General features: G+C 40.0%; 2 protein-coding genes and 1 long non-coding RNA gene across 3 annotated transcripts; 1 reads left to right on the plus strand and 2 right to left on the minus strand.

The window, feature by feature from the left end:
• Positions 1-1,359: 1,359 nt before the first annotated feature.
• Positions 1,360-15,339, plus strand: LOC136437516 (uncharacterized). Its single transcript, XM_066432131.1, has 14 exons — positions 1,360-1,369; positions 7,044-7,619; positions 7,816-7,932; positions 8,305-8,352; positions 8,759-8,839; positions 9,076-9,177; positions 9,331-9,402; positions 9,948-10,031; positions 10,130-10,216; positions 10,644-10,970; positions 11,576-11,647; positions 11,881-12,102; positions 13,349-13,492; positions 14,288-15,339. Exons 1-14 carry the CDS (start codon positions 1,360-1,362, stop codon positions 14,854-14,856), a joined length of 2,511 nt encoding a protein of 836 aa, XP_066288228.1. The 3' UTR covers positions 14,857-15,339.
• Positions 15,340-15,558: 219 nt separating this feature from the next.
• On the minus strand, positions 15,559-19,186 carry LOC136437517 (uncharacterized). Its single transcript, XM_066432132.1, has 4 exons — positions 19,154-19,186; positions 17,327-17,660; positions 16,896-17,087; positions 15,559-16,789 (listed from the first exon to the last, which is right to left on the minus strand). The coding sequence occupies exons 1-4, from the start codon at positions 19,184-19,186 to the stop codon at positions 16,266-16,268; spliced, it is 1,083 nt and encodes a 360-aa protein (XP_066288229.1). The 3' UTR covers positions 15,559-16,265.
• A 1,855-nt stretch (positions 19,187-21,041) lies between these two features.
• LOC136436862 (uncharacterized) lies at positions 21,042-22,640 on the minus strand. The gene is made up of 3 exons (XR_010756099.1): positions 22,300-22,640; positions 21,869-22,060; positions 21,042-21,762 (listed from the first exon to the last, which is right to left on the minus strand). It is a non-coding gene; the product is annotated as an uncharacterized lncRNA (long non-coding RNA).
• Between the last annotated feature and the right edge of the window lie 557 nt (positions 22,641-23,197).

A 23,197-nucleotide genomic window follows, 5' to 3' on the forward strand; every position in this document is an offset into this window, starting at 1 on the left:
GCAACTATTTACAAATCGGGTCTTTACATTTCTTGTTAAAGGTAAAGAAACCTAGTCACAAAGTTATTTCAGAAATGGCACAATTCATTAAAAAATTATATCACGAAAAATGGCAACAATTATTTACAAATCGGTCTTTGCATGGCAAAAAAGGTGACACCATGCAATAAAAGGCAAAGTGATAAATTGATTTCCTTCTAAAGTACAGAAAATCACCTTGATTGCTGACGCGCTATGAAAAGGTGTCAAGGTGTTAATCGGCTTGAAAATCACGTTGCATTTGTATGGCTTGCACACTTTCATACGTTAAGAGATGCGACGTACCAACATACGTCGGGCCAAATTTCATACGTTTGGCATTCAAATAGTATGACAGAAGTGTAGTTCGCTGTCAACCATATAGCTGGAGATCACAGGTTAAGAGATGCGACGTACCAAATTTCATACGTCGGGCTAAATTTCATATGTTTCGCATTCGATAGTATGACAAAAGTGTAGTTCGCTGTCAACCATATAACGTTAGCTGGAGCTCCGGAGATCACTGGTTTAATAAGAGATGCGACGCGTACCAAATTTCATACGTCGGGCCAAATTTCATACATTTGGCACTCAAGTAGTATGATCAATATACAATGTCCTTGGTATGATAAAAGTGTAGTTCGCTGTCAACTTTGGAAATGGAACCTTAGCATAACCATATAACCTCCTTGGCATAACTGGTTACAGTATTTCCTGCCGCGCAAAGGATGATGGTATAGCTTGATCCGCCATATTTGTTCCTATATGAACGCTACCCGCCGAAGAGAAAGTTAGCCAAATCCGTTGCATTATCGCTTCTACACTGGCATATGGGCAGTATTTGGCAGGAAATCACATACAGGGAAAGTTTCTGACGATTGTTTAGTCATGAACGAACGTTGGACACCGCTGTATTGGATTTTTTGTTTGCCTACGAATCGGACCGCTAGTGTCGGTTGTAAAGAGACAAATCATGTTCACAAAGACCAAGTAGTTTACTATATGCTTGTAGTTTAATGTCGTGTAGTTTCATATTGTAATGTAAGCCAGTAGTCTTTAGTATCGCTTTAGACTAGCGGGGCAACTCGGGCGGACTCGGCGGGCGACATGGCGATTGACCCCGCTGGCGCACCCCCAAAGTACGCCGGCGCTATAGAATTCCTGCCGAGCAAAAAAAAAAAGAAGTTAGAATTATAGTAGTGTCAGGCTTCTAGATCGATATCTTCTCCAAACATTCACATATTACGTGCTCAGTAAGTAAGGTGCCGAGTTGTCCCGGCCTAGGTGCCGAGTTGTCCTGATTGTCTAGGGGCCGTGTTGTCCTGATACCCAACACACATCATGGCGTATGGTAAGAAAGATGACGCGGCGGCCGGCCGGGGTCGCGAAGTATTTTCTGTCCTTTTCTTGTCACCAGGACCATAAATATATCATTTTATGCCGAAATAAAGTAACCTGTGATGTTTGCTCATCAAATCATACTGTATTTCGGTACATTTCACCACCCTTTTTGTGTAAATGACACAGAAGAAGACACCACTGAAAAACAAACATCATGTGTATGGTAAGAAAGATGGCGGCGACCGGACGTGGCCGGGATCGCGAAGTATTTTCTGTCTTTTTCTTGTCGCCAGGGCTATAAATATATTATTTCAAGACGGCATATGGCAACCTGTGATGTTAATTCATCAAATCATACTGTATTTCGGTAGATTTCAGCCATCTTCAAGTGTATTTCGTGTATTTCGGACGTGTATTTCGTGTATTTCGCGTATTTCCCGTATTTCGGTGAATACACGGACCGCTTGAACTTGAAGTTGAAGGGCTTCTACTTCTAGGAACTAGCTACTTCCAACTTGCTAAGGACTTTACCAACTTGCAGTACTAGTTCTACGCAAGGACATTCACAACAACAACCAATTCTGCGCGATACAAGCTGTCTTATATTATTAGATGATGGGGCTATAGTTGTTGTTGTACAAATTATAGGACAATCATGAACCAGATAGTGTTCTTTACTTGGAGCGGGAATGTCGACGAACGCGAGCAGCCTCGAACATGTTCACTCGTCGTTGTTTTGCTGACACTGCTGGCCTTTGGTGGGGTTACCCAAGTCCAGTCGGCACCCCTAGAAAAGGTATGTCAAGTTCTTTCTTCCTAATCATAATGTTTCTAATCTGTCTACTAACTGCCAAAGTCAGATATCATACCACAAACCGTAGCTCAATCTGATTATACATATTAAACAAGGGGGAGGGGATGGTCGTATTGGTCAAATATATTCATGATTCATTACATGCAGAAGCATTTATGTTGGTTTTATGTTCACTGGTTTCTCGGTGACTGAACTTAAAACCACCGCAATTTGTAATGTTCTAAACTTCTACTACTAGTGTGACCCATGCACCCCCTTGTGTAAGTGCCAGGCCTGGCGTGCAAGTTTGAAGGCAGGCGTCGCACGAGTAGATGTGGGAGTGTGTCGTGCCCCACGACTAAGAAGGGAAAGTATATGTAGTATCAAGCAAAAACTCCCTTCGTTATTCGCCACGGCTACATGTTGTGTTGCGCCGAATGGCGGTTATACCGGCTATATAGATACAGATACAGATGTACATGTAATGTGACGATTTGTTTGTACAATATTATTGCATTACCGCATTAGTAGGTTACTAGCACTGTCACAAACTCAAATCCACCGCGAACACTAAATTTCGGAAAACGATACTAATGTCGTTTAATGCTTAGGTCAATTTCATAGTGAAAGTAAAAGATGTTAAAGGAAAAAAATGACTAAAATCTATTACTGTCTTGGAAAAAGAAGCCGAACCCAATAAGTTCGAATTTAGTGTCATTATCTACATGTACATCTAGGAAACCCCCAAATAGCCTCTTCAGGGGCAAAGTAGGGGGTGTTGAGGGCTAAGGCGGGCAGGCCTCCAGCCTGGCACGGAACGACTCGACGGTGGGAGCCGTCTCAGCCGGCAGGGTATTCCATTGTGGGATGGTGTGGGCAAAAATGAGTGTTTATATGTATAATTAGGTTCTTGCGTGAATGGTGTAAAACTTGAGAGGGTCTGCATGCCCTTTTTCGTGAAGCGTTCCGAGCGATTTTAATTCACCGTTAATCGTTACCGGCCGCCTGAATTTACCGTTAAGCGTTATCGGTATATTAATCGTGTAGCGTTACTGGTCGTTTTAATTCCTCGTTAAGCGTTATTTGTCATCCTGAATTCAACGTTTTTAAGCGTTATTGAGTAATTCCTCGTTACGCAGGAAAAAGCATTTCAGTGGGTCAAGATTTCAAAATTTTCTCCAGGGAGCACACGGCTCCGGCAAAAATATTGTCAGATGGGCGTCGGCCCCCAAACTCAAGCTGAAACTCATCTGTATTTTTTCACAAACAGACATCATTAAACTTAACTTAAATTACCAGTAATATTTGCCCATCGAAATGCAAGAAATAGCGGTGTCAAGAATTTTGCTCGCAAGCATGTCGCAGCTCCGGCGAGGTCTGGAGGGCGTGACGCCCCTCAAAAATCAAGCTGAAACTCTTCTGTATTTTTTCAAATATAGATGTCATAAAACTTAGCTTACTCTTCAGGAAAATCCCCCCCCCCTCAGAATGCAGGAAATAGCGTTTCAGAGGGTCAAGATCTCAAAATTTTCGTCGCGCCTTTGGCACTCGTCATTTGATCATGAAATTTCCTGTCGCCGCCGAATTTAAAGCGTTCGGAGCAGGCGTGCGAGAATGACATAGCGTAATAGGTCTCCTGCCACAAGATCAGGACGACTAGTGGCAAAAAACAGTCGTCTTCAGGGGTATCTCATGTTCTAAAAATGCTGAATTTACCGTTAAGCGTTATCGGTCGGTCTGAATTTACCGTTAAGCGTTATCGGCTGGTCTGAATTTACCGTTAAGCGTTGCCAGGACCCCCCCATGCAGACCCTCACTTGAGGTCGTGGCTCCCCCGGGTGGGCCCCTGGGCTGGTTTCAGCAAACTGTAAGTGTCTATATTAATATGATTGTACTTGCAATAAGCCTATCTATGGGCAGGAATTTGCAATAGAAATCTTCATTATTCAGTCTACCACGCTCTGTTTGTGAAAACGAGTTACATGAGGCAGGTGAGATAGTATCATCATGGTAGCGCTACCCTTTCCTGGCATGGATAAAGTCCTTATGCTTGTATACCTGTATATCCTGTTTCTCCTACTAGTTGAACCCAGGAGCAGTTCATTGTGATCCCTACACCCACTGGGATTCTTCATCAAGCAGCTGTGTTGACTGTAATGGTGAACAATTTGTTTGCCATGCAGGTGAGTTTGAACTCTGTTGTTGATGTGTGGACTTGCTTCCTTATCTTTCCCAATGGAAATATTAATGTTGATTATGCTTGTGAATGTGAGTGGCAGTTTACGATTATCTATATAGCAGGCAAAGACTCTAGTTATATTGAAAAATATACACCTTACCTTTTTGAAAAATATACAAAACATGTTAAAAGTCGTTTTGTCATCTTGGAAATATAATTACCTTCGCGACGAATGGTTTCGTCGAGTAGGTTATTCGATGGTGCTTGTCTGTGTGTCTGTTAGTGAACAGAATAAGTCGAGAACGCCTGGATGGTTTGTTGTCGTAGTTGGTGTGTCGGTGTGTATGTGGCAAATCTCAAGATGATTAGATTTTGGGCGAAGTGTTTTGCATAATTAACGAGAAAAGTGTAAAAATGTGTTCAATTGTATGCTTTACTATGCGTTCTGGTTGCGACGTGTGGGCTGTATTGTTTCAGGGGATATTGATACGGGTAGATGGGGGGCAAAGTTGGTCATGAGGGGTCATGAGGGGTCATGAGGCAGGCAGGAAACTGTCAGTTACTGCCAGGGACAAATTGGCTATCAGCCAGCTGTAGGGCAGATACAAGAGATAGACTTGCCCATATAGGCAGTAATGCTTTAAAGCACTAAAACAAGGGCTCAGAAAAGGATTCACCTTAATTGCAAGCCCCAAAAATTCTTATGCACCAGAAAGACATCTGTCTACTTTAGAATCATGCAAAGAAAATAGACAGTTGACCAGCTCGTTCTCTCGTAACAGCTGACAGACGAAAACAATCGTCAACTTTGACCTACTCCCAGCCTGGAAGAGTCCACTCGGAGCATGTGAAACCAAACCACAAAGATATCTCCTTACACCAATTAAAAGACTGAAACATACAAATTTTGACCAAAGTTGGATATACACGGCCTTATATGAGTAAGAACAGTCATTAATGCAGTGCCACAGCATGGGAATACCGAGCATGTCTGTGTGTCTGTTAGTGAACACGATAAGTCGAGAATTCTTGGAAGGATTGTCTTGGTATTTGGTGTGTTGGTAGGTCTCGATGAAACCTGAAAATGATTAGATTTTGGGCCCCCTATCGGCTTGTTACGGTACTGCAGCGGAACTTCCTGTTATGATATCTCGTGTTGTGGACATGCTATGGAACTGATTTTTGAGTGGTAGATAGCTCGTTGGGCAGAGAGTAAGTGGTATAGGTTTGGGCCCCCTAGCAACTTTTTTGGAACTGCAGGGGTAGGTTTTGCTTCAGACTTTGAAAGGGAATAACTCAAGAAGGGCTTGATGGAAGGTCATGATTTTTTGCATGTACATAGCTTGAGCGATGATGTACATGATTGGATACTTATTATGCAAATCAGTAACTAATTTGCATAATTAATGAGGAAAGTTTATACATTCATCAATTTCCATGATAGGACTCGCAAACATGTGACATATGTAACTGAGGAAGAGAGAAATATTAATAGATACCAGCTATGCAAATGAGAACCTCATTTACATAATTAATGAGAAAATAATATAACTCGAGATGGGCTTGATGGATGGTCATGATTTTTGGTATGTAGATAACTTATGTGATGCTTTGTATGATTGGATGATAATTATGCAAATCAGATTATAATTAATGAGGCAATTTTAAAAACCTGCTGTGTTCCATGATATGACTATTCAAATATGTGACATTTGTAACTGAGGAAGAGAGGAATGTCAATAGGTCAAAATCATTTCGCGAAGGTATGAGGTCGTAGAACTCTTGTTAGACATGCATGAGCATTCAACTTCAGTACCTAAGCCAAAGAATAGCTCTCAAACATAGCCCTTCATTAGTTCAAGCTTGAATATTTTCAATAAATATTAGATATACAAAATTATACAAAAATGTACTACAGACAAACAATCATGTATAATATACGTACTTGTAAGCTTCTCGGTTATATCAAGTGCATAATAAAAAACATGGTAGGCACAGTTGAATTTGTAGCTGCCATGATATGTTTTTAAACTTTGTTTTCCTAGATTTCTGCGTGTATCGTCGTCATGTACATTGTACATGTCAACCTAAAGGCTTCAAAATAATAAGTCACATGATCACAAGCAAGGTCATTGACCCCTTCTGAGAAATTGGTGGTTGCAGCTGCTGAGTCATTGTAACAGATTGTAGAAAGTGGGGGAATTTTCAATTTCTCCTACACATCATATAACTTATAAGACGTTGAAGTGGAATTTTACTATAGATACAAGTTGATGAAAAACTAATTTTTTTGTGTTCTCACACTAGCTAGCTTTTATTTTTAGGTATAACATTACAAGAATGTTTAAGACCATAGATAACAATTTACACTGCTTAGGCTTAGAATCCAAAATGAGGGTTAACCAATCACCATGAATTATGAAAGTGACCCTCTTGTGCTTAAAAGTGTCCAACTGGGATACAGAAATATTTTGTTTGTTTGAAGCAAGTAAATTGCATATTTCAGTAGTGTGAAATTGCACAAAAGTGACATCTAACAAAATATGTCAGAACTGCAGGTCATTTTGTTTTGACATACATGTAGTCACCGTATGCATGTGGGTTAGTAATCCATCACATGCATATCTTCTTGGTAGTCCTTCATTGCCAAAGATGACTGAGAAGATGGCCATGGATATCATGCATATGTTAATCTCAAAACTTTTCATCCAGGCGAGGAGCTGAAGGTAGACTGTGGGTACAGCCCAGAAGGATACCCTGTTGAAGACCCTTGCAGGCAGTGCCCAAATGGCACATACTCAGGTGCAGGTCAAAAGTGTCAGGACTGTAAGACCTGTACAAGCGGTTACCAACAGGAATGTAACCCAAAACAGCCGGCAGTATGTCTCTGTGATGGTGATAAAGAACTAGCACCCGATGGGACCACCTGTCAGAAGATATGCTGCTTGTGTCGGTATGATCCAAGCAAAGAGGATGTGATAGATGAGTGTCTCTATCGGTATCCCAGCACTCAGTATCATTGTGAGAAGGACAGTTTGAGTGCAGGGGACACATGTACAAGACCCCCTCAACCCACAACTACCCCAGCGCCACCCTCTATGTCAACTGCTGCCCCACCACTAACAACTGACAAAACAAATACCACTAATAAAACTGATATCCCTCCACTTGGCCCAACACAACCAGCAACCTCTGAACCACCTCCAACAGCCCAGCCATCAAGTGAACCACCATCAAGCACAGCAAAGGGAATGAGTACAGTGAATCCTATCCCAGTCCCAAAACCAGGTGATCGAAACTTTTTCTTTGACAACTTTTATCTGATTCGGTTTGTTTCAGTCAAATTGATCAAGCTACCAGTAGTTTTGAAGTGATGTATACTAACAGTCATTAATTCCCATATATGTACTTGTAAGATGAATACTGTATAGTCTCAATGTAGAGTACAGGGTAACTTAAGATTTGTCTTTTGCTTTATCAACAGGGAAACAGCAAACCTGGGTTGTAGGCATAGTTTATAAAGTGTTTGGGATTATTGCTGGAATTGCTGTGATCTCCATCTTTATTTACTGTGTTAGAAGGCATTATGAAAGACAAAAGGGTGAGTTTTTTTTTTTACTTTATCACTGCTAAATGTTTGTAATTTAAATAAGTTTAATGTTGTTGATAATATCAAAGTATTTATTACCAAATATGTTGTTTCATGAAGTGATCATGACATAATCTTAAATTGTCCTTGTTATTACTGCAAGACATTGATGCTTGACAGACACAACAGAGTTCCTGCCATACAATGTTTTTACTTATCTGTATTTTTGTGTACATACATGTAGTAGGTAAGGCTTCATATAACCACAAGGATAGTGTAATCTATTTGTCCACTTAAGACACATTAGAATTATTATCAATCATGTTTTGATAACAAGTAGAAGATATGCATCCTATTAATAATAACATTATATCCTGTTTTTAGCTAAAACTACGGGTGAAGATCAGGTGGAACTCTTGCAGGATGATGCAGGTGTGTCATGACATATCAAAATGTCATCATATATGCATACTCACATATTACATCGTTGGTCAAAGGAGTGCAAGTGGATGTTTGCATAGTGCTTCCTGCTATGTATCTAGTTGTTTTTTTAGTCCAGCCATCTATTATTTGGATGGTATATTTTTAACATGTTGCTCTGCCATGTAAACTTTGTATTGTGCCGTGCAATCATGGAATCACAACATGTACCTCAAAGTACATGTAATACAAACTCTTCAAATGTGAACAATGAACAATTTGTTAGATATTGACCATAACAGTACTGTAAAGGTGATATTTTTGTAGTCTTTCGGTGCTAGATTGCTTAAATAGAGTGGTAAAATTTATTTTGTGTTTTGTTGTATGGAGTGTAACTGCTAAGTACTCACATTAACAGCAGTTGGTGGAGGAGAAAAAGAGGATACTGGCACTGAAGATGAAGAAGAGGAAGCAGGAGGCCATGTTATTACAGATGCAGGTAGCTATTTTGGTTGATGTAATTCTTAAATGTGTGTAGTTGATATGTGTTAGATAAATGTAATTGAAAATGATCATGGAATTATAACACCACTTAAGCATATTAAAATGTGTTCACTGTATCAACAATTGAAAGTTTGGTAGTGATAGATAGCTTAATAGATAGGTGTTGAAGTAAGTGCTGTTCTAAAGTTTTCATTTTCTGTGGCATTTTTTTTGTCTTGCTTTACTGTTCAGTAACTGTAGATGATCCAGATAAGGAAGTGGACACTCCAGGTGGTGTGGACAGTGGCAATGAGTCAAACTCAAAGGATACATCTGATGCAGGAAGTGACAAAAGTAAGGGGTTGTGATTTATGTCTTGTCTTACAGGGTATTCATAGTTAAAGTTTTGGTCATTAGGACATGAACAACCTGAAAATGAACACATGCTTTTTACTGTGTGTTTCAGTTTGATTTTTGTAACATGTCATTGTTTTTCTTCATCAACAGAGAGTCCATTTAGCTCGAAAGATTCTCTCCTGCAGTCAGATTCAACCAGTGTTAGTTCAGCAGATGGCCAAGGTATAGTAACTACTTTTTTAATCAGATATAATATAACAAAACACCTGTCAGGCATTGAGAAGAACTGTTTGTATTGTATTGTATTGCATACCCGGTAAACCGCATCAAGGCGTAACACACCAGGTTTGTACTGAAGAGTACAAGCTGCATATCCGAACAGATTTATATATCCACTCACCCCAAGACGGACCCCTACGCTTTTTCGATAAGTGTGTTGGGTTCTTTAACGTGATTGAGGTGTGGCTCTCCTCAAACACAGGACCTCCATTTAACGTCCTATCCGAGAGACGTCCCTAACCGAAGCTAGGTACTCATTTTCACCTCAGTAAAGTGAGGAAAGTCGTGTAAAGTGCCTTTCCCAAGGTACTCCCAAGGGCACAACGTCAACAGGACAAATCAGGGAACCCCGGATTCGAACCCGGTATCTCTGGGTCCTGGGGCCAAACACCCTGCCACTACGCCACCGCGACGCCACCATGTTCTGATGACATTTTTGGTCTTCTTTAGCACTTGAGTCTAATGCATTATTGTGTTTGCCTTTAAAGTAACAGGAGATGGCACACCGGAGGCAGAAGGTACCAAAGAAAATGGAGAAGCTGACAACAGTGATGGGGTGACACTTCCAAAAGGTGATAACTTTGTTGATATATTATTTCATGTGGCAAAATCTTTGAGCTTGTTTTGTGAACTTGACAAAAGTCATTAATCGTTGATGGTTTGTTTGCAGAAGTAGCATCAGAAGACACCATGGAGTTTTCAGAAAGAATAGAAGGACCCCCTAATGATGAAAAGGGACGGAATGCAGTACCATCTGGTATGTTCCCCCTGTTACTGACTTTTACATCTGTATATAGACTTCAGTAATTTCCAGAACTGAATGACAATGGTGTCATAAATGTGAGATGGGCCAGGATGATGATGAGTTGTAACAAGAGGTTGTTTGGGGGGGGGGGGGCAGGCACAAAGTTTGACCTCGACCTTGAAAGAGGACATCGGTGATGTCATCTCGGGAGACAATGGGTTCTTCTGCACCACTCTTCCATTAGCGATTGAAGCTCTGTTGTAGATATGTCACTGAGCCCAGCATCCCTTTTTAGATTGTCAATGAGGGTTGTGCGTCTCCTGCCCCTTTTAAAGTTAAAGGTTAGAATAGCGGGATGCTGAGAACAAGCATTGAGATGAACTATTAGAATCAGCAAACATAACAGCTGGGTAACAGAATGTTGCTTTTTGGAATACAGGTGTTGGACCAAATAGACCGAACCAGCAGCAACCAGGGGCAGGCCAGCCGCCACAGCTACCACCGTATCCAGGTCATCAAAGACCGGACGGGCAGCCAGCTGTCAACATTTCAGGAAGTACCTTTCATGGCCCTGTGACCATTGTTGTCCAAGGGAACGATTCCCAATACCACGCCGCTCCGGGAATGGAAGGTCAAGTTCAAGCGGCTGGGAATGGAGGAAGAGGTGACAATAACCCTGCTGATGGAGCTGCACCACCACAGGCAGATGGGAGGAGACAACAGCCAGGTGGGCACAGGACAGGCCACAACAATGCTGCAGGACAAGGTAATCAGAGATCTGCCACAGTTGCTTAAAATTATAGACTAGCATATCCCCCTGGCAATGGTACATGTATGTGTATGTCATACTTAATGATACATTTTTTGTATATACCCAAGTTGTTGCTGTTTATCCTTAAATTGTTCATAGATGTTAGGCCATGTTGATTTGATTATATGGATGACATCTGCAGGCACATCAAATTTTGTCCATTTCCGAAAAAAAAGTTTTCTGCCATACTGTAAATCATAAAAAGCAGCTGCAAAATCAGAACATACATGCTGTAAATTGCATAAAATATTTCAGATGTCATAGCATGTCAAAGTCAATTCCAAAGTCAAAGAAGAAGTTTTGAAAGAACAAAAATGAAGAATATATATTTCAGTATACCGGTAACTGTGTTAAGTTTTGTTCATCTTTCCTGAACACGTAGATTTCACATTGAAGACAAATTTTTTTGGGGAGCAAGTTTTTTAATTTGCACACTCGCATCAGTTTTGGGGTCCCCAGAGGATGTCATTCATACAATCAAATCAACAAAATACTTGAGTAATAACTTCATCACTTGTAAACTATGCTACTAACTCATCAATATATCACTTGCATTGCAGGTAACGGCAGAGTTGGGAATAGGAGACATCAGGACATCCAAGTCAACATCCATCCAAACCTTGCAAGACTAGGTGAGTTGTAATCTTGTAAAAAAAAAACACATCTGACTCTTTGCTTGTACTTGTCCCATTCATTCATGATACCAAAAACTCTGATTACATTCTAGTGCCAGTAGATTTGGTGCTGAACAACAACCTATATGAGCAAACTGGAGTTAACAAAACATCTGGTTAAATGCATAATATGGTTTACACAAAACAGGGGATTAGGCCTAACTTACTCTTTTTGCTATGTGTCTCTTCAGGCCAAAATGTTGGCTTTAGCTGTGTCTTACCAGTCAACTTGGATCCTGCCACCTGTGAGTTCAGGTGGATGAAGCATGGCCAAGTTGAACGTGTGTCTCGATTGCAAAACTTCAACAGGACTGTACAGCGCTGTGATGCTGGTGTGTACACCTGTGAGGTCACAACACCAGGGGGAGAAGTGCTGGAGGGACAAGCTGAGCTGTACATCATTGAGGATGATGGTACATGTATTTTTGTCATTAGGCTTTTTTTGTTCCCTTTTCTTTAGTTCTTTGGTAACCCTGCTCATCGCATCCTCCAGACCATGGCATCTATATCTCTGCCATGTCTGCCTTCATTTCCAATATAGCATACAATGCTTTTTTTAACCTTAAATCATGAAGAAAATTGGAAAAAATTGTAAAGTGGAGTTTGTTTTTTTGTAGCTTGAAACCCTACATCACTAAAAAATCTCAATGAACTCATTGAGTTAGCTCAGACAGTAAGGCAGCTGGTATGGCATGCTTGTATATTGGAAGGCCATAACCTTGATTAGGAAGTCCTGGACTCAGACAGTGGCCGTCCTCTAAAATAAAATTGCTACATATTTTGCAGAGAAACTGCCAAAATTGAGAAATGTGCACTTTCGTCGCTAGAAATGACTAGGGCTGTTGGTGCAAAGTCATTAGAAAATGGCTACTTACTGCAGTTTTATTAATATGCAGTGTGTCTAACTCCTGGGATGATATTCCCTAGCTACAATTTTAGAAAATACGGTACTTCTTTTCATAGAGGCGATAATGGCAGCTTTTTTGAAAATCATGCACTTGTTGGTTTGTGTACTTCTTTGTCTTACTGTGCGTTCAAGTTTGTTCCCACTGGCTTGGGTCCAAGTTTGGTCGCATAGGAAATTAATGTTGCCATTGATGAAGTCAGGAACCCAAGGTTAGCATGTTCATGAAAATGGAGCATGTAAGAAGTGAAATGGACATGGTTGTGCAATGATTTGAATTTGCATAAACTCTAGATACTTCACGTAGGTACACGGTCTTTGATTTCATGTTTCTATATTCTTTGCTTTACATGTTGCTGGAGCATATCATTCAGCCAAGATGCACAACCATGCAAAGAGCTAAGAGGTCACAATAAAAAATGGACAAATAAAAAACAATGTAAGATTGGCAATGTAAGAGTCTCAGGATTGTACTTTTAGCTCATATGGACATCTAAGATATTTCAAATCAGCCCATGGAAAATCTGTACAATGATTCCAGTAGTTAGTAGAGCTTTTGGTTATCTTTTAAAGATACAAATGTAAGACAAAGAATAAGATTGTTGGACAAATTTTTTAATCATATGATACTTGGTCTTACAAGAATTCCCCACAACTTTAAACTTCAACTACATGTCAAATATGTGTTCATTTTACATTTTATAGATACAGTTTTCTGCAAAAAAATTTAATCATCAATTTTATTTATCATTCAGCTGAAGGAGGGGTGGACTTGCCTAGCCAAAGTCGTAGACCAAGAGACAATGATGATGACCATCCAACTAGGAAGAGACCACGCACTGTAGGACCTAGTACTTCTGGTGCCCAGGGCTTCTCTAACACAAGTGGACATATACAGGGTAAGAACTTTGATAAACAGATTTAGTAATCATTGTGTCAATCGTTGCTATACTTAACGCAAATATAGATACCACTTTAAAGGAGTCCTAAACTCAAGAGGGGGGAGTTATTTTCCAATAGATAATAATTTTAGGAAGTAAAAATGAATACTTAATTACAGTATACTGTAAAGTACCCACTAGTCCCGTGTGCATCAAAAATCATTGAGTATTCTACTAAATTCCCCAGGTGATCCTCTATTTTCTCATTAATTAAATGAAACAACCTCAGCCTATACCTGAATACAATGTACCTGACAAAAGTTAGTTTACACAAATAATGTCAGGGGGGTTAAGAAAAATTCGTCTTGTTATGTGTTCCTTTATATCTTATGAACAACTGGCCTTCTTATTGTGCTTAACCCCCCTCACTCATGCCAAAAAAATTCACGATGAAGGAAGTGAGTATACGTATAGGTTATACATGGGTAGGGTCTGCACGGGTTTATAGTGAGTCATGATCACATATTATTTTACGAAGCACACCTTGTTTAATTCACCACAAGCAAAATTCTGTAAAAAGTTGGCTGGTTATGTATTCATTGATACATAATCTAGTGGAAAATAATACTCCCTTCTAGAGTTTAGGACTCCTTTAAGGATTCTATATAAGTATTCCTATCCTGCGAAACCAACTTTAAGAGCATTAGAAATGCCTTAAGTTTTTCATCCTTTCTTCACCATGTTGCTGACTTATGTTGTTCATGTACTTTGATCTTGTGATGTAACAACTATTATGATATTGTTCTATTTCAGTTCCTGATTTCATCCGAAGAATGCCTTTGGAAGCGATACTGAACGAGGAAGATCTGTTTTACAATCTTAGGATAAAGCTAGAGCAGTGTGACAAGCCGTTCAGAAATATTGGGAGTCACTTTGGTCTAACACATGAAGAACTGAACTTTATAGAGTTTACAGAACTTCGTGGCAAAGATTCGCCTTTGAAAGCAATCTTAGAGAAGATAACCAAAACTAATGAAAACGCAACAGTCGGGGAGCTTCTCCAATACTGTGATGACAAGCTAAAAAGAAGAGATGTTGTTAAATTGATTGTTGAGTACTTTGTAGAAAAGGAACAGGATAATAAGAAAATGGAAGTGAAAGAGCATGTAACAAGTGCAGTTGCAGATAGCCAGTCACAACAACTGGAAGAAAGTAGCAAAAGAGACGACAAAGATATTGAGTTGAAAATGCTAGGGCTGCAAAGTACTGGAACTGACAATGTATCTGAAGGAAGCATGTCAGAGAAGTCTGTAGAACAGGAGAAGTTAGGAACGATGGACTTAAACAGAGATGCCATTGAGCTGGTAGAGATGCAGTGTTAGTGTTAGATATTCTGACAATAGAATTGTGTACATAGACAAAGGGCTGGCAACTCCTGTGTAACTTCAAAATCTTGCCAGCTGGGAAACTTGGCAGGATTTATCTAAAAATGATGGAAATTTCTAAGGGTGTCCTAATCATGGCTGTGACTTTGTATAGTCTATTCATACAATACTTTTTGCTTGTAAAATCTTTTATGGAAACTAGATGAGGATGTTTTTAACATTTGCCACTATTTTATAGTATCAAGACAGATAAAGAATTTGACCAAGGGCAGCTTTTTTTTCAGCAGTTCACAAATATTTGTGACTTTTAACACAAGTTTATATAGGTTTGCTATAAACAAGCTGTTGTAAACATTGCCCTGTGCTCCCTTCAGGCAACCAGCTGCTATTAACGTTTTAACAGGATTGATGAATATGCAGGATCAAAATCAAGATGCTCTAAGAGAACACTATCCAAAGATGTACATACTTTATTATCTATCACATGTAATTTTCCTTCACTTGAACATCATATTTGTAGTATATTGGAGCCTTCTGAAGGTGAATATCTTTATATTTTGGAGTATGATGTAAATTTGGATGGCTTGTATGAGATATAAATGTTCCATCTATTTGTACTTTTGTGAAAAAAAGAAAGAAAGAGAGAGAAGTACTTGTAAGTACAAATGTGTGAATGGTGTATCAGTTATCCAATGAATTGATTACATCCTTTATCTCTGCACGTTTCTGCTGACTGACATTTTATCTTGGTATAATTTCAGTTGTGCTAAAATGAACTCATTAGGCCAATTGGATGTGTCAGCAAATAGCTTTTTACATGCAGATGCAGATAGTATATATTGATGCCACTTGGGTTTTTAAGATGAATTGAAATGTAAATATTTGTTCTATTGATCACTAAAGGGCTTGCTAAGCAATGCTTTGTAGTACATGTACCTTATTATTGGAGAGTATTTTTGCCAGATCAACACAAACTAGTTAATACATGTATAATGTTATGCACATTTACCTGTAGCTCCAAAAAGTTTGTGTATCGGACCATGAAGAAGCAACATCATCCTTACGCAGCCAAGTTGGTACATTGTCTTTTATTTCAGTTCAAAACTGGAATGATCTATTAGTATAGAATACAACCATGGGCTTGGAATGGAAGCAATGTGCTGTCTCATTATTCTTTTGCAATAACAATATTAACTGAATTAGCATGAAAGCTGTCATTGAAAAGTGCAATTTCGTAATGATAGTAGTTCTGCATTTAGACCCACCGACGTCATTATATTCTACAGTATACACAGGGTATCAACATCCGTTTATTTATTAGAACTTTGAAGGACATTCAAAAATAAGTCTCTATATCTATATGTACATACCCCCTTATTGAAAGACAAACCACACATAAGACCATTTTACACAACAATGGTGAGCTCCGCAGAAAGCGAGTTTTCGGTTTCAGTACGCGTTGATATCTCCACAATTTCCACCTCCTGTGACGTATCCTGTTCCATCAAGGGTTCTTGCATATGCACATGTATTACCCTTTCCCTTTCATACCTTTTACTATCACGCTTAACGTAAAGACAGAAGATCCCAAGAACTGTAGCTACAATGACGGCTAGCACTACACCAAGTGCCGTTGGTGGTACAGGACTTTGACCTGAATACTGTCCTGTCGAGAAATCCGCACTAGCATTGACTGACGTTGCGATGAAGATGGGTTGCTGCACTGTTAGTACAGCCCTGTCGTATGCAGAAGTGGTGGTCCTTGTATCGTTTGGAGGGGGCCATTTTGTTGGAGACGTCCTGGATGAGACGAAGTGGAATTCTGAAGATGTTTGGTAAACTTCTGACGTTCGTTTTTCCCTGTCTTTTGATGGTTTGCTGTTAGACTGAGTAGTTCGTTGTGGCAAGAACTTTGTTGTTGTGCTTTCTCCTATAAAAAACATACAGTATTTTGTTATATATGAGGTTCCAATGTACTGTGTGAGAAATTGAAAGAAATGAAAAGATGGCAAATAATTTATTATGAACGTGATCACCTTTAGCTAGGGTGGATTGTTCCATGTTGTCCAGGGGTGGGGGGTAGGGAGGGTCTATGATGGGTCCGCACTGAAAGCCAGGTTTCACCCCTGTGACGTCACACTCGTCTTGGCGGTCGGCAATGTTCGGGTATTCGGGAAAACACCAGGAACAGCGATCACAGTCGCCAGTTATGTCGTCATAGAAATAGCCTGGAAACCATTCAGAGCTCAGTTAAGGCTGGGAAGATACATATGCGATCCTCAAATACATTTTTCTTACAAAACAGTATTCTTTCCTGGCATGCAAATCATCTTTAAGATACAAGATGTCATATAAAAAACGAAAGTTTTTGTTTGTTTTATTTTACTTTCGGTGACCATCTTATTTAGGACATAAGAAAGGACGACTACTCTTACACACTTTAAAAGGTTTAGAAAACTTATTTTACCAATGACGCAAATTCCACATTTGCGGTTTTTGGTAGGCGTGCACTCCCTTTTGGTCAGCTCGTGGGTAGCACAGACAGAGCACTGTTCGCATCGTCTCCAGCTGCTAGACGTTCCCGAAAACGTCTCCCCAGCGACACACGGCTCACACACCGTGTCTGCGTGCTCTGTACACTCTACGGACACGCCTTGGCCGGGAGGACACTTGGAACAGTTCTTACAGACCAGTCTGCCGTCCGAGTCGACGGTTTTATATTTCCGTCCGTGTCCGCGACATTGGATGTCTGATGCTGTTGTTGGCAAAGTATTGAGCGTCCGGATTGGAAGAACAGCGACCTAGAATCATATAGCATAGTAAGCATAGTTTTACAATGCAAACACGAAAGGAATAATCCACTATTCCAAAATATTTGATAGGTTTTCTACCGTGGCAAATTTTGGAGGCATCTCGAAGGCATGTCGGTGGCAAGATGCCTCCAAAATTTGTGCTTGTCGGCCACGGTAGTTTTCTAAGTAGACCTTTGTAAGTCTTGTAACATTGGTATAGCATCCTAATACCATGAAAAGTATTAGTGCGTATGTAACACGTGACCGAAACTGGATACGACTTTCATTATTCACGTCGTCTATAACCCACATCCTTAAGGCCTTTATGTTTGTGACCTTTAGATTAAACACTGTAAAACGAACCCAGCAACTGTAACCATGTTGTGACCAAATATGGTGGCATTATAAACACGCAAATGGATAAACACCGGTACCCGAAATGAATAATGAAAACAAAAATCACTCTCTAACAGTCTATGATCTATAAGTAAAATGTTAATGGTTTTCCGAACGTTCCCTTTAACGATTAACGCTAGCAAAGCATAGAACCCATTGTCACATTGCATATCATCTATGACATATATCATTATATGTACTTTATGGGGCTATGAAGACCAGTAAGCTGTAACGATATCTTGTCAAAATTCAGACTTCCTTCTATAATTGAGTCCACAAACGGAAGGTCACTGGAAAACCTGTAATTTGCGTTTCTCTCACGGTGCGTATACACAATACATGGTTGTCTTAAACCACGTCTACGTAGCTTTTCCGACGTACTCTTTTGTTTACCTGGGGCTATCGATCACCGTAGCAGAACAAACATGGGCGCCAACGTGGAACGTTTCCTGTTCATGTGGCAAATGTAAATAGTGGCTCGAATATGAAAGCTGATATTACCTCCTTTTGCTACTCAGGTAACCATTATTTCAGGATCCTTGCATGTTACATGGACTCAAGGAAGTGCAGTAGCCCAAGTTAACCGTGACAACGTACTCTCCAAGCAGAGGTTGGTTTCGGCTTGTTTTTAACGTCTTTTTAGCCGCTTTTGTCGGGCTTTTGTCACAGTTTATGTCGGCCACCAACACCGGTCGAAAGAAACCGTGACAAAATAGAACCCCCGACAAAAACGCATAAAAAGAGGTCAAAAACAAGCCGAACCCCAACCTCTGCTTGGAGAGTAGTGACGACGAGCTAAGTGGTCCTGCAAGTTCATCGCCGGAGCCGCCATTTTTCTCGTCATAATACACGAGGTTGCTTATCTAATTAGCCATAGTGTGCAAAGTATATCCGTCCTAGCTAAGGACCTAGACACATAGTATAGCCTATAGGCACATGGAACTCTGTGTTATGCTGTATACATTCTAGAAGAAAGTTCCCGCCAAAACACAACGACCAGTGACATGCCCGCGGTCGTTTTTGTTACTGTTAACGTTAACCCTATCAGGTTCCAAATACACTGTTGTAGGGGACGACAATCCACCTCACAAGCGGAGTATGCTTACCACAAAGCACAAGGAGAGGCACTTTTCCTCCATGATGCCTTTTCCTCTTGCCCCCTCACATGTCGAACGAGGAAATGCCGCAGGGTTGCACAGCACGCCCCTTCTATTTATACCTTACATGGATAGACAAATACAGTCATTCGAAACTAAGGCAACGTACAGGGACTTCCCGACTGTTTCAGGCATGCGTACTTCTGCGCATGCCTAGACATTGTATAGACCTTGCCCGGGCTTGAAAATGATACTGTCGTTGATGTTTTTTTATTGTCGTATTTTATAAGATACGTCCGAATATTCTAACACACATATAATGCTCTGTCTTCTTCTTGCCCTTTATGTGTATTTTGTCAATGTTCCGGCATTATAAGCTCTAGCAAAAGTAATGGTACCTTAATTATTCACAACAGACAGCAGCGATTTGAGTGAAAGTTCGGTCAGTTGGACTGCTGGTGATTTGAGGTTTTGTGTGGTCGGACTAGAAAACGTAAAAGTAAAGGCAAAAATAGTCATCCTCTAGTAAGGTACATTATGGCTGTAATCATACCATGTAAAGAAAAAGTCTGGCCAATTCGGAAAGATAAGTTGTTTATTGTTCTGATGTATACATGGCGTAGGAGTGGCTGGATTGGCAGCCTACATTTCTACAAGCTTAAGGACGCCAACCGTTCACATGTGTAGGAAGATATTCTGACAATAGAATTGTGTACATAGACAAAGGGCTGGCAACTCCTGTGTAACTTCAAAATCTTGCCAGCTGGGAAACTTGGCAGGATTTATCTAAAAATGATGGAAATTTCTAAGGGTGTCCTAATCATGGCTGTGACTTTGTATAGTCTATTCATACAATACTTTTTGCTTGTAAAATCTTTTATGGAAACTAGATGAGGATGTTTTTAACATTTGCCACTATTTTATAGTATCAAGACAGATAAAGAATTTGACCAAGGGCAGCTTTTTTTTCAGCAGTTCACAAATATTTGTGACTTTTAACACAAGTTTATATAGGTTTGCTATAAACAAGCTGTTGTAAACATTGCCCTGTGCTCCCTTCAGGCAACCAGCTGCTATTAACGTTTTAACAGGATTGATGAATATGCAGGATCAAAATCAAGATGCTCTAAGAGAACACTATCCAAAGATGTACATACTTTATTATCTATCACATGTAATTTTCCTTCACTTGAACATCATATTTGTAGTATATTGGAGCCTTCTGAAGGTGAATATCTTTATATTTTGGAGTATGATGTAAATTTGGATGGCTTGTATGAGATATAAATGTTCCATCTATTTGTACTTTTGTGAAAAAAAGAAAGAAAGAGAGAGAAGTACTTGTAAGTACAAATGTGTGAATGGTGTATCAGTTATCCAATGAATTGATTACATCCTTTATCTCTGCACGTTTCTGCTGACTGACATTTTATCTTGGTATAATTTCAGTTGTGCTAAAATGAACTCATTAGGCCAATTGGATGTGTCAGCAAATAGCTTTTTACATGCAGATGCAGATAGTATATATTGATGCCACTTGGGTTTTTAAGATGAATTGAAATGTAAATATTTGTTCTATTGATCACTAAAGGGCTTGCTAAGCAATGCTTTGTAGTACATGTACCTTATTATTGGAGAGTATTTTTGCCAGATCAACACAAACTAGTTAATACATGTATAATGTTATGCACATTTACCTGTAGCTCCAAAAAGTTTGTGTATCGGACCATGAAGAAGCAACATCATCCTTACGCAGCCAAGTTGGTACATTGTCTTTTATTTCAGTTCAAAACTGGAATGATCTATTAGTATAGAATACAACCATGGGCTTGGAATGGAAGCAATGTGCTGTCTCATTATTCTTTTGCAATAACAATATTAACTGAATTAGCATGAAAGCTGTCATTGAAAAGTGCAATTTCGTAATGATAGTAGTTCTGCATTTAGACCCACCGACGTCATTATATTCTACAGTATACACAGGGTATCAACATCCGTTTATTTATTAGAACTTTGAAGGACATTCAAAAATAAGTCTCTATATCTATATGTACATACCCCCTTATTGAAAGACAAACCACACATAAGACCATTTTACACAACAATGGTGAGCTCCGCAGAAAGCGAGTTTTCGGTTTCAGTACGCGTTGATATCTCCACAATTTCCACCTCCTGTGACGTATCCTGTTCCATCAAGGGTTCTTGCATATGCACATGTATTACCCTTTCCCTTTCATACCTTTTACTATCACGCTTAACGTAAAGACAGAAGATCCCAAGAACTGTAGCTACAATGACGGCTAGCACTACACCAAGTGCCGTTGGTGGTACAGGACTTTGACCTGAATACTGTCCTGTCGAGAAATCCGCACTAGCATTGACTGACGTTGCGATGAAGATGGGTTGCTGCACTGTTAGTACAGCCCTGTCGTATGCAGAAGTGGTGGTCCTTGTATCGTTTGGAGGGGGCCATTTTGTTGGAGACGTCCTGGATGAGACGAAGTGGAATTCTGAAGATGTTTGGTAAACTTCTGACGTTCGTTTTTCCCTGTCTTTTGATGGTTTGCTGTTAGACTGAGTAGTTCGTTGTGGCAAGAACTTTGTTGTTGTGCTTTCTCCTATAAAAAACATACAGTATTTTGTTATATATGAGGTTCCAATGTACTGTGTGAGAAATTGAAAGAAATGAAAAGATGGCAAATAATTTATTATGAACGTGATCACCTTTAGCTAGGGTGGATTGTTCCATGTTGTCCAGGGGTGGGGGGTAGGGAGGGTCTATGATGGGTCCGCACTGAAAGCCAGGTTTCACCCCTGTGACGTCACACTCGTCTTGGCGGTCGGCAATGTTCGGGTATTCGGGAAAACACCAGGAACAGCGATCACAGTCGCCAGTTATGTCGTCATAGAAATAGCCTGGAAACCATTCAGAGCTCAGTTAAGGCTGGGAAGATACATATGCGATCCTCAAATACATTTTTCTTACAAAACAGTATTCTTTCCTGGCATGCAAATCATCTTTAAGATACAAGATGTCATATAAAAAACGAAAGTTTTTGTTTGTTTTATTTTACTTTCGGTGACCATCTTATTTAGGACATAAGAAAGGACGACTACTCTTACACACTTTAAAAGGTTTAGAAAACTTATTTTACCAATGACGCAAATTCCACATTTGCGGTTTTTGGTAGGCGTGCACTCCCTTTTGGTCAGCTCGTGGGTAGCACAGACAGAGCACTGTTCGCATCGTCTCCAGCTGCTAGACGTTCCCGAAAACGTCTCCCCAGCGACACACGGCTCACACACCGTGTCTGCGTGCTCTGTACACTCTACGGACACGCCTTGGCCGGGAGGACACTTGGAACAGTTCTTACAGACCAGTCTGCCGTCCGAGTCGACGGTTTTATATTTCCGTCCGTGTCCGCGACATTGGATGTCTGATGCTGTTGTTGGCAAAGTATTGAGCGTCCGGATTGGAAGAACAGCGACCTAGAATCATATAGCATAGTAAGCATAGTTTTACAATGCAAACACGAAAGGAATAATCCACTATTCCAAAATATTTGATAGGTTTTCTACCGTGGCAAATTTTGGAGGCATCTCGAAGGCATGTCGGTGGCAAGATGCCTCCAAAATTTGTGCTTGTCGGCCACGGTAGTTTTCTAAGTAGACCTTTGTAAGTCTTGTAACATTGGTATAGCATCCTAATACCATGAAAAGTATTAGTGCGTATGTAACACGTGACCGAAACTGGATACGACTTTCATTATTCACGTCGTCTATAACCCACATCCTTAAGGCCTTTATGTTTGTGACCTTTAGATTAAACACTGTAAAACGAACCCAGCAACTGTAACCATGTTGTGACCAAATATGGTGGCATTATAAACACGCAAATGGATAAACACCGGTACCCGAAATGAATAATGAAAACAAAAATCACTCTCTAACAGTCTATGATCTATAAGTAAAATGTTAATGGTTTTCCGAACGTTCCCTTTAACGATTAACGCTAGCAAAGCATAGAACCCATTGTCACATTGCATATCATCT

Source organism: Branchiostoma lanceolatum, chromosome 6, assembly GCF_035083965.1.
Source record: "Branchiostoma lanceolatum isolate klBraLanc5 chromosome 6, klBraLanc5.hap2, whole genome shotgun sequence".
In the NCBI taxonomy this organism is placed as follows: Eukaryota; Metazoa; Chordata; class Leptocardii; order Amphioxiformes; family Branchiostomatidae; genus Branchiostoma; species Branchiostoma lanceolatum.